The sequence below is a fragment of the Pelophylax lessonae genome, assembly GCF_965119305.1.
Source record: "Pelophylax lessonae genome assembly, chromosome: 1".
Lineage (NCBI taxonomy): Eukaryota > Metazoa > Chordata > Amphibia > Anura > Ranidae > Pelophylax > Pelophylax lessonae.
The window spans coordinates 557113433-557125490 of record NC_138768.1 but is presented as its reverse complement, the minus strand read 5'-3'; the positions used below and the strand labels follow the sequence as shown (position 1 = coordinate 557125490).

At 42.1% G+C, this 12058-nt stretch overlaps 1 protein-coding gene across 1 annotated transcript in view; it reads left to right on the top strand.

Moving 5' to 3' along the window:
• LOC309548318 (rho guanine nucleotide exchange factor 18-like) overlaps positions 1–12058 on the top strand; it is a gene marked incomplete at its 5' end in the record, with an annotated part of 201539 nt that overhangs the window by 51723 nt on the left and 137758 nt on the right. The window contains one exon of the mRNA XM_082248257.1: positions 5321–5733. Coding sequence (XP_082104383.1) covers positions 5321–5733 — 413 coding nt within the window. The remainder of the gene's footprint in view (positions 1–5320; positions 5734–12058) is intronic.

The window sequence follows — 12058 nt, the reverse complement described above, 5'->3', positions numbered from 1 at the left end:
CGGGCGGATCTCCTAAGTGACAAGGAGTGACAGATTGCAGTGTTCAGCATAGCTGAACATGCGATCTGTCCTTGTGTCACTCAGTCACCTCCCCCCACACATGTTAGTAAGCACCAGGCATACATTAACCCCTCCCTCTCCAATAAAATTAACCCCTTCCCTGCCAGTGTCATTTTCACAGTAACAGTGCATATTTATAGCACTGATTACTATAGAAATGTCACTGGTACCCCCAAAAGTGTCAAAAATGTCAGTCAAGGGTCCGATCCGCAATGTCGCAGTCCCGCAAAAAAAATTGCAGATCGCCGCCATTACGCGTTAAAAAAAAACACCAAAAATGACAGAAATCTTTCCCTTAGTTAGTAAACGCAATAACTTTTGCGCAAACCAATCAAAATATGCTTATTGTGATTTTTTTTACCAAACACAGGTATCAGAAAACAAATTGGCCAAAAATTTTAAAAAAATTAGATTTTTACATTTTTTTGGGGGGGAATTTCATATAAAAAATGTTAAAAATATTGTTATTTTTTCAAAATAAACGCTCTTTTTTTGTTTATAGCGCAAAAAGTAAAAATCGCACAGGTGATCAAATACCACCAAAAGAAAGCTCTGTTTGTGGGAAAAAAAGGACGTAAATTTTGTTTGGGTACAGCGTCGCACGACGGCGCAATTGTCAGTTAAAGTTGCACAGAGCCAAATCGCAAAAAGTGGCCTGGACGTAAGACAGCAAAATCCTCCGGTGGTAAAGTGGTTAAATGTTGATATCAAGTTATATTCTGTGCATTTATGAATGTATCCAGCTCTTTCTTTAAAACAATCTATTGAGCTGGCCAGAACTAATTCTTGAGGGAGTCTACTCCACATTTTCACAACTCTTACTGAGCCTTCCCGTATGTGAAGGTTAAATCTCTTTTCCTCCGTAAGTAAAGAGTGCCACCTTGTCCTTTGTAATGACATTAAAGTGACTTTTGCATTAGGTTGACTATGTGAACCATTTATGTATTTATGGGGATCATATTCCCCTCAATTGCCTGTTCTCAAGAGAGAATTAATTTAATTCAGCTTATCTTTCCTTAAAACTGAGGTTCTCAATGCCTCTTATCATTATCAGTTTGGTATCCCTTCTCTGTACTTTTTACAGTTCCCCCTTTATCCTGTTTGTTAACTGGTGCCCAAAACTGAGAGATCCTAATAATAATTTGTACAGGGGCAAATTTATGTCTCTCTTTCTGGAATCTATAATTCTTTTAATACAAAAAAATATTTTGCTTGCTTTAGAAACTGTAGCTTGGCATTGCATTTTATTATAAAGTGATATTAAAGGCTACTTTTTTTGCTAAAATTAAAAAAAAAAAATGTTTCTTATATGCACTGTACAATGATATTGCATAGAGCAGCCCCTTACCTACTCTTCTGTAGTCCCCTGCCTGTGCTGTCCACTCCTTATTCTTGCAGGTGCATTCATAGCAAAATGTGTGCTATGGGGACATCCATGCAGCTTTAATATTTATTGGACCCTAGCCAATCCCTGGAGATGAGTGTCCAGAAGGGGGTTGGAGAGCCCATATTTAGCCTGAAGCACCATGCTGGGATAGCCCAGTTAGAGAGTCCGCTGTCTGATGGGCTCTGCCCCTCTGGGGAGTCTGCTGAGATGCTGCTGTGAGATCATCAAGGTTCCAACCATGGCTTTGACTGGGGGGGCCCTGTTTCCTGTTTTTTGGTCTGGGAAATTACTCTGGAGGATACCAGGTGGAGGCTGGATGGAAGAGGGTCCAGTGGTTGATGGTATCCTGAATCAGCATTTTACTCACTAAGAAACACTCAGTGAGTATCAGCTGATAAAACTGAGGCCTGTGAGTACTGACCTATGTTTTAGGCCCCATGTACTGTATTCAGTTCTCAGCTCTGCACAGAAGCAAGCTTTAGCATTTCTCCTAACAAGTAAGGACTTTTTGGTAGTCCTCTGCTAGGATAGTGAGAGGAGTCTTCGGTTACTTCAGTTCCCTTGGGGTATCCCATGGCTCTCCCATACCTATCAAAGTTTTTCATCAGCAAAAAGAACACAAAAGACACCCCTAGACTGTTTATTGGTCCAGTAATAGAGAAGAAAATGCGGTGTGCCTGGCTCTCTGTGCTCAAGTGGGGACACAGGGCCACCTAATAACAGCGACTCCTGTTGCGGTAGCACTACACTTTCAAACGATTATAGTGTTCCTTCATTGTTCTATTTTAATGCCATCTTTTTTTTTTTATGCTGATTTACCTTTTGGATGTGTGCTATACAGTTGATTTTACTTTTAGCCTTTTAAATATATTGCCCATGGAGTTTTGGCCACACTGGCTAGATGATGCCTCCACAGCAACTGCACCTGACCCCTGATATGTACATTGTCCTATATTGTTAAGGTAGTCATGAAAGTGTGAGTTTTTTCCTCTCTCATCTGGGGCATTGGGTTGATTTTCTTCATAGGGGGAGTCTGTTGTTTTCCAGGTCATTACCTACCCTTATTGAATCAGCTCTTTTGTGCTCAAGCCACACACCTTATGATTTATAAGGAATTGTCTTGAACCATACTTGTTTAATATTGGTCTTTTCTGAGCATTGCCCATTTCTTTTTTCTTTTTTTGTCATCTCTAAACTGCATAATAAAAATAAAAAAGATTGATAAAAACAAAATAAACTTATTCCCCATGGGATTATACTTTGCATGCCTTTTTGAAACATTTCCATTTCTGTTCTGTATTCTTCGAGGACAATATTCTGTCCCATTCTAAGTCTTGGATAGCAGCCCTCAGCCTTGGAATTAATAAAATCAATTGTTTTTATCTTTGCAGTATTTGCTTGTTGTTTACGGCTGATATTAAGGGTTGGTTCACACCTGGAATCACACAGGAACGCGCTTGCATTCCTGTGTGATTTGAGCGCAATGTGTTTTCAGCCCATTCATTTGAATGAGCTGAAGTTGCACTGAACCGCACTAAAAGTAGTGCATGCAATACTTTAAAAAAAAATGTACTGCAACTGGATCTCATAGTACTTCTGTACCAGTGCAGGCAAACGCACTAGGTTTGGAATGTCATTAGAATTGCATTGACACCCATTGCAGGTTGCAAAAGCAGTGCATTATTAGCAAGGACGGAACGTGGTTTCCTGCACCACGTTCTGGCGTGAAGGGTCCAAAATAAATCATGTTATGGTCACTTATACCAAGATGGTCTTTTATATGACCATTAGTATTAAGCTCTGCATAGTTTGAGATTAACAGGTCCAGCAGTGCATTATTTTTGGTTAGGGCTTCTATAAACATTACCCTAAAATTGTCTTGAAATAGGTTTTTGAATGTTTGTCTTTTCACTGTTCCAGCAGTACTATTACTCCAGTCAATATCATGGTAGTTATAATCTCCCATTATTGCAAGCCCAGCGGACTCCGTTTGCTCAGCGGGGATAGATCCACCGGTCCCCCCTGAGCAGGCAGATGACAGGTCCATCTCCACTTAATTTGCAGAGACTGACCTGCCAGAGCCCCACTCTCCTCTATGGGAGATCGGATGAAAATGAACCGCCTGTCCGTTTTCATCCGATATTATACGATCCGATCTTCCAGACGGATGGAAAACAGGGTTTCCATCCGTCTGGATTTCATGGACAGGATCGGATCGGGTAGCAGCAGCTGTCAGCGGAGATGTCATCGCTGACATCCACTGCTCCATAGGGCTGCATGGAGCATCCGATCAGGTCCGCCTGAAAAAACTGACAAGCGGACCTGATCGCAAAGCCCGTGCCCGTGTGAAAGGGGCCCTAATCACAAGGTCCTCTTTCACACACTTTTATTATGAAAAAAAAAACAGGAAATATAGTAATTCAGCCAAATAAAAACAGGACTAAGTCAAGGAATTTTTTTAATTACTGGAAAACAGATGATCTGTGTGCACTGAGTATGTACAAAATAATTAAGATAACAAATATTTTGTGCTGCCAGCTAAAATACTCAATAGTGATTCCATCCCACTAATTCATATAACATTATAACCCAATAGTTTAGCGCAAAAAGTTTTCCATATTATTGCTCTCAATAACCCTATTTCAAACAGTGACAATATATTGATATATAAAAATCTAAATTTCAATAACCCAAAAGTTCCAATTATAAAGAAAATATAAAGTGAAAAATTAATAAAGTAAAGCAGTCCAGTGTTAATAAAAATGATGAAAAAAAACACCCAAGTGTCTTCACTATTTCTTCACACCTCTGTGCATATCCATCGCCAGGTGAAAAACCTGCTCACCTTATTTAAATAAGTAGACAGTAGACACGCATTCGCTCTATATTCCTCAGTGCAATAAATCCCCAGATAACCTCCTCAATCCTCCTGAGTTTGCTCAGGATGGCCGTCTCCTCTGCTCTCCAGTATGATCATACATCCCCCATATACAGTTCATATAAAATATAAAGACACGAACATAGTGTACTCTGTTTCACATGTTTATTATTCCCTCACAAAAGAATACACTTACAAGAGACAAGGTATCAGAGATACTCTCCTCACCACCTAACCCTGGCAAGAAAGCAGAGCAACATCTCTGGCTTGGCTCTTCCCTCCTAGTCCTTAAGGCTTTCTTTCTTCTATATTTGCTGGTGATCCAGCATGTTAGTCCATTGTTTTTCAACAGAAAAGCTGTATTGCAGTTACATGGATTAGACAATCCATTTAACACTGGCAGGAGTGCTTAAAATGATCATCCTCGTGGCTCTGAGGAAGAGGCTAGGCCTCGAAACGCGCCAGCTGTCATCTCATCGATTACGAACGATTGTATGGACTACACCCGGACATTTGAGCAATCTAGCTTGATATGATTTACTTTCATCTACGTCTGTGAGTAGCCATTTTTTATTGTTACATAAATAAAGCCTTCTACTGAGGATAATGCGCTAGGTCGGTGCGCCCTTTTTTGTTTTCTTTGATTCTAGTACCGGTGGACTACCCCAGTCCGATATGGGCAGCAAGACCTAAGCCATTTGAGAAGCCAGTTGTGAGTCCCGTGAGGAGTGTGGTCGAGGGGTTTGGATACCAAGCGCAGGAGGAGGGTGGTCACACCCTATTGTTTTTTGGAGTCTTCTCTCAGTTCACATTACATAGTGTAGTTTTATCACAATGTATTTTTACACTTTGTCTTCTCTGTTCTAAATTGAGCTTCAGTGGCGCATTGTAAAGATGTCTTAAAACATATCTTTTTGATGAATTTTTTTTTTTTAATTATTGTGACTTGTGCATCTGGGATTCAGAGTTTATGTTTTTCCTCTGTTTTTCCTTAGGATGACGAGTCAGTCGACCTGGATAATTGTTGTAGTGATACAATGAGTAGTAGTGAAGATCTTCCTTCATTGGACTCATCTCTTCAAGGAACCGAGTACTACAAAGATCTGGAAATGATGGAAGATAAAAATACTGACCAGGAGGCCCCAAAGTCTCTATCCCCTGCTTTCTGTGTTTCTGGTGGACCCAACATTAGCTTTGATAATGGAGAGGTTGTGATTACTTGTGCCAAGCCATTCCTCTGCCCTATGTCTTTTGAAGCTGGAAGTCCATCAGAATCTCAAATATATAAGGACAATCAATGCCAGGAAGATGCGTCCATGGAAAGTATTCCTATCTTAGTTAGGTCATTGTCAACTTCTAGGAGACACAGCTGGGATGATGCAATATCACCAACAGATACTGTGCGCAGGTAAGATGGTTAACAATTTGATTAATCAATCTGTAGCAGTAAACATTAACGCTTCAGGTATTTAATGTTAATTTATCATTGATTGATTTAAAACAACTAAACGTTCAAAGAAAACTTGATATTTTTTAAATGTAATTTTTTAAACACTTGGACTCTGCTACATTCCAACCGTTATGTATTCCCCATACATGCATAATACATACAGGGTTGAACAAAAATATGGAAACACTACATGATTTTCAGGTGTGAAAGTGAGGACTTGTTTCACGTTGAAATCGAAAGTGATGTAATATTCTTTTGCTTCTGCTGTGTGATGGCACTTAGCTAACAGGTGGGAAACATTACTTTTGTCATTCACTCTGTGCGCTGCTAGTAATACGAGTCATGTCAGAGCTTACTGAGTTTCAAAGAGCGAAAATAGTTGGAGCTCCCTTAGCTGGTGCCTTTGTGACTGAAATTGCCAATTTATTTGTGGTGTTGCGAGGTACAGTATCAAAGGTTATGACGGCATATACAGTTTCTGGGAAAACGTTGTCTGATAAGCAAAAGCGTGGTCAACTGACCAAAAGATACAAAAGGGCATTGAACAGGATTGTGACCTGAATTTCTGCATGAAGAGTGGTATCAGATTCCATTATCCACAATCCGGTATGAATATAAGATCACAAGAAGGTGCTTAGAAATCAACTGGTAAATAGGGTCATCAATATCCAATAAAAGCCATCCAGCAGGGGGGTCTTCTTGTGTGCAAGCCTGTGTCAAATCACTGGCAAATGGTGTGGAGTGGAATGTCCAGAATGCTGGAAGAGCCGTAGTGCTGCGAGAATCAGATGCTGGTTCCTGCAGCACGGTGGCTCCTCCAGCATTCCAGACATCCCACTCCACAAATGGCTTAGTAAAAAACACGATAATAGCCTCGCCATCATCAATACCAATGTAAAGAACATAAGGTCCCTCTGAATGTAACACTTAAGGACCCATCCACAGTATCATGGTATAACAAATTCAACTTCAGAGTCAACAATGGCTCTTGTACCATCCACGCCCTAAAATATAGTTATTGCATACAGAGATCTGGTTATTACAATTTGTGCTGTGGATGAGTTCTATATCTCAACGTGTTTCGCCTAATGCTGCTTCTGGAGAGGGTTGTTCTCTAATAAGAAGTAGAATAACAAAAGTGAAGCATCTTATAAAGCATATAAGCTCTTGATGGAAGGGGATTGTGTTCTGCACTGGTCATATAGCATACACAAAAATAGTAATAATGATAAATAATGCCAATAAATCAACACCAATTTAATAAAAGTATATAAATTTACCAAAAGCATTGTATCCTGGTATAATGGCACATGGTAACTGTGTCAGCCTCACAGGATAGATCCACTCAAGGGGGAGTAGAGAGGAAACTGGGCCGGTATATGTATTGCAACCTCATGATAAAGTTGTTTATAAAAGAACATCCATGTGTCTAAACACATACACTATATTGTCAAAAATATTGGAATGCCTGCCTTTACATGCACATGAATAATAATGGACTCTCAGTCTTAGTCCGTATGGTTCAATATTGAGTTGGCCCACCCTTTGCTGCTAAAACAGCTTCAACTCTTCTGGGAAGGCTATCCACAAGGACAGTGTGTCAATAGGATTTTCTTTTTCACGTAAGGTTTATTTAAGTTTCAAAAACTAGAAAACAGCAGTGGTACATTATTTTCAGATTGGCGAGAATGATAGCAAGCTAAGTATAAGCCAACATCCCAAAAATTTGCAAGCAAACCATAGTATAGAAATAGTCAAGATATGCTGTTTATTAAGCAGTAGGGATATATCGAGCAGGAGACAAAAAAAAAAAAAAGAAAAAAGGGGGTGGGGCAATCCCATCATTGATACAAAAGAAAAGAGTGGGGGGGGGATGATTCCGAAACATACTCAAGAGTCAGCTGCCTCGCCTTAACCCATGCAGCCCAAATCTTATCGAAGTTTTTACATCCCAAATATGTCAGTTTATATAAGGGTAGAGCTGCATTTACTAAGGATTTTCACAACTGTATTGTTGGCGGTTGAGGCTGGTTCTATTAAAGAAGGATCGGCTTTCCAGCATAGAAGGCTGAATAGAAGACAAGCAGTTTTTTGTGCTGAGGGGCTTCTAATGTGTCACAGACACCTAGTAGTAGGGATGGAGGATCACATGGGACCCTTATATTGCCAATAAGGTTGATGTCATTTACCACTAAATTTCAGAATTCCTGTAGATGTGGGCAGGACCATACAAGTGAAAAAAAGCAGCATCGTCCGAACCACATCTAGAACAGATCGCTGCTTTAGTGGGGTAAATTCTTGCCAATCGGACAGGGGAATAATAGGCCCAGTGCAAAAACTTAAGCTGGGTAAATCTATTGCACGCCGAGATCATCAGAGGAAGATATTGTTGAAGGCCCTCTTCCCAGTCATCATCTGCAAGTGCAAGTATATCAGCCTGCCAAAGCGAAAACAAATGAGAGACTTTGGAAGTATCAATGGCAGCTAGCAAAGATTAAAGGGCAGAAAGGGGTTTATCTGACGATCCTAGTATACTTTCAAGATTCGATATCTCTAAGATTAAAGAAAATTGGGCCCTAAAATCATGTTGTAATTAAAAAATATCGAAATAACATTAGATCAGGTAGGTCTTTCCTTCTCTTGAGGTCATCAAAGGTGGGCAACCGCCCTAGGGATACTATATCATTCAGGGTCATAATCCCATATCTAATCCACAGAACAGGGTCCGGGATGGAGTGCAAATGAGGGAACCGTGGATTACCCCATACTGGGGTGTGTGGGGACCAAGTGTTAGGCTTTTCTACCTTTGCCGGGACTGTTGTTCTCATAGAGGGGGTCATATTAGAGTTAGATCACGGGCCCAGATGAATCAGATTTCATAGCACGGAATAGGAACCAAGCAACGCCACCTCTAAAGTGGAAGCAGGATTGGCCGGCTCCTCCGACAGCCACCATTTATTCGTAACCAGGACTGCAGCCTAATAATATTTAATGAAACAAGGTAGAGTGAGGCCCCCAAGAGTAATAGGTAATTGCAAGGTTGTTTTTGTCACTCTAGGGATAGCCTCTTTTCAGACAAATGAGATGAGAATACTATCTAGTCTCCTGAAAAATGCATTTGGTATAGGTACCGGGGTTTGCCTGAAGAGGTACTTAAACTTGGGTAACATGGCTGTCACGAACCGGCAGGACTGGTAGTGGATCCTCTGGACCAGAGAGGCGATGGCACGGGTTGTACTAGAGGACCGGTTCTAAGCAGTTACTGGTCTTCACCAGAGCCCGCCGCAAGGCGGGATGGATTTGCTGCGGCGGTAACTACCAGGTCGTGTCCCCTAGTAACAACTCGACCCCTCTGGCAGCTGATATGGCGTGGTACACAGGGAGTAGGCAAGAGCGTAGTCGGACGTAGCAGAGGTCAGGGCAGGCGGCAAAGGTTCAAAGGCGAGTAGTCGGTAGCAACGGGTTCGGCAACAGGCAAAGCAAACAAACACCGCAGGGAACGCTTTCTCAGAGGCACAAGGCACAAAGATCCGGCAGGAAGCTGTGGGAAGAGAAGGTATTTATGGGTAGTGCACAGGTGAAGCCTAATTAAGTCAGCACTACCTCTCACAAACTTTAACCCTTAATAACCACTTTAGGCCAGGCACCAATCACTGGTGCACTGGCCCTTTGAATCTAAGAGTCCCGGCGCGCGCGCGCCCTAGAGAGCGGGGACGCACACGCCAAGACGCTGGAGTGCTGCCTGGGGGCATACGCTGTGAGCGCTCCGAGGCCAGCAGGGGGCCCAGAGCGCTCAGCGTAACAATGGCCATTCTGATGAGGTTAACACGTCCTAGAGGGGTGAGGGGTAGGAACTTCCAGACATCGCATCTCTGAGTCAGGAGGGAGAGCACTGGGTTTAAATTGAGGGGGATAAATTGCCCAAGATCACGATGGATCTAGACTCCCAGGTAACAGAATTGGGATACTCTTTGCAGCTGTGTATCAGCCTGGGGGGAATCAGCTAATGGGTGAAGATTAAAGAGCACAGATTTCCCCCAATTGATACAGATGCCCAAAGTTATCAATAATCGACAGAGCCACCCTCAAAGAGATGCTCTCATCCCTGAGATATAATAGGGTGTCGTCGACATACAACAAGACCCGTTTCTGGAGGGGACCTAAGGTTATGCCCTGTATCTCAGATGAGGACCGTAGTAAGATAGCCATAGGTTCTATTGCCAAGGAAAAAAGCCCTGGGGAGAGTGGGCACCCCTGTCTAGCCCCTTTGTGGAAAAGAAAAGGAGGGAAAAGAGTAGTCCCTGTATGTACCCTGGCCATCGGAGATCTGTACACTGCCCTTATCCAAGAAATAAACGTAGGCCCGAAACCAAACTGGCGCAAGACCTCCCACAGATAGTTCCACTCCACAGAATCCAAAGCTTTTTCAGCATCTAGGGGGGCCACAACCCCGGATTGGGCAATACCATGAGTAGAGGCCAAACCTGTTTACAATCTCCGAAGGTTAATGTCTGTCCCCTTACCCAGCATAAAACCAGTTTGGTCCTTGTGGATTAATGTGAATATAACCTCATTTAGTCTCTTGGCCAGGACCTTGGTTAGTATTTTAGCGTCTGTGTTAAGCAAAGAGATGGGTCTGTAATATGTACACAGTTCTGGGTCCTTCCCGGGCTTAGGACCCACCACAATGATAGTCTGAGCCATGGAAGGTGGGAAACCATCCTCCTTCAAAGTTTGAACCAACATCTTATGGAGCCTAGTGGTTACCTCAGAGTTTTCCCAGATAGTAGAGATCCCAACACCTGCTGAACCTCTTCTAGGGTAATAGGGCCATCCAACCATTTCCTTGCTGAAGGGGCAAGAACAGGGAAGGCCACCTGGTCCATATAGGAGTGTAACTCCTCAGCTGAGTATTGTGCTCTGGAAGAGTACAATTCGGTATGATAGGAGGCAAAACAGGCATTTATACCCACGGGGTCAACCACCAGAGGGCCACAAGCGTCCTTAAGGCGTGCTATAGTGGCTATAGGTGATTGTTCCTTAGCTAGCCATGCAAGAATTCTACGCATCTTTTCCACATAGACATTGCTAAGAGCACAAGCTTAGTTACGCATTTGAAAAAAAAAAACATATATCAACTAACGAGTCCAGTCCTCCCCTTGCCAGCCACCTAGTGGAGAGTTCTTGTTCCATAGTGAAGAACAGGGAAATTCAAAATGTGCCTGCCCAATATTGGAAAAGTTCAGGACAGCACCATAGCATGTGGATTAAAGTGCTTGTATTTACAATACAGCATGGGCAGTTGGCTGAGGGTTGACCGCCCCAGGAACACATTTTTTTAGGGGTTTAATACACTCTATGTAGTATGAAAAGCTGAGTCAGCTTTTGGGAGGGAGAAAGCAAAACTTCTGGAATAGGTTCCAACGCCTCTGTCTACTGGTTCTCGTCACGTTTTGACTCAATTTTTGCCTGCAATTAATATGGATTTTAAAGTTGGCTTCCGTCAATAAGGGCTCATATAAATCACCAATAAGTCACTGTTTGGAATAAGAAGGGGGCGCCACCATAGAGAGAATTGTAGAAGAATTAAAATGTATGGGTTCTAACAGAATCTGAGACTGCAGTGCGTGGCAAAGTTGTAGGAAGTGGATGAAGACTGTATTTGACAGGTGGTACTGCTAAACAATATGGACAAAGAACAATAAAGTTCCTCTATTATATAAGGAATACAAGACCAGATTGTTTCCAGTGTTCACAGCCAGTGAGTTTGTTCACTTTCATGAGATTAGGGTTATTCCAAATAGGCAAATGTAGCCTTTATGACCAGTAATGGTATGCACAGCCTCCCAAAATGTATGAATCAGCAGGAAAGTTTGAGAGGACTGGAGCATCCGGAAATGACCTGCCTCTAACAAGGTAATAAGAGGGCCTCTAGACAAAGAAGAGAGAACTTTCTGGATTGGATCATCTTGAGATGCTGAAAAATATAATTTGGCATTGGGAACTGTGAGCCCACCACCATCCTTAGGAAGCTGTAGAACACTCCAGCAGATCTTGGCATTTACATAGTTACATAGTTAGTCAGGTTGAAAACAGACACAAGTCCATCTAGTTCAACCAATAAAAGAGAAAAAAATCATACAATCCCATATACACAATCCTATACCCACAATTGATCCAGAGGAAGGCGAAAAAACCCCAGCAAAGCATGATCTAATTTGCTTCAGCATGGGAAAAAATTCCTCCCCAACAGGCAATCAGATATTCCCTGGATCCACTTTAC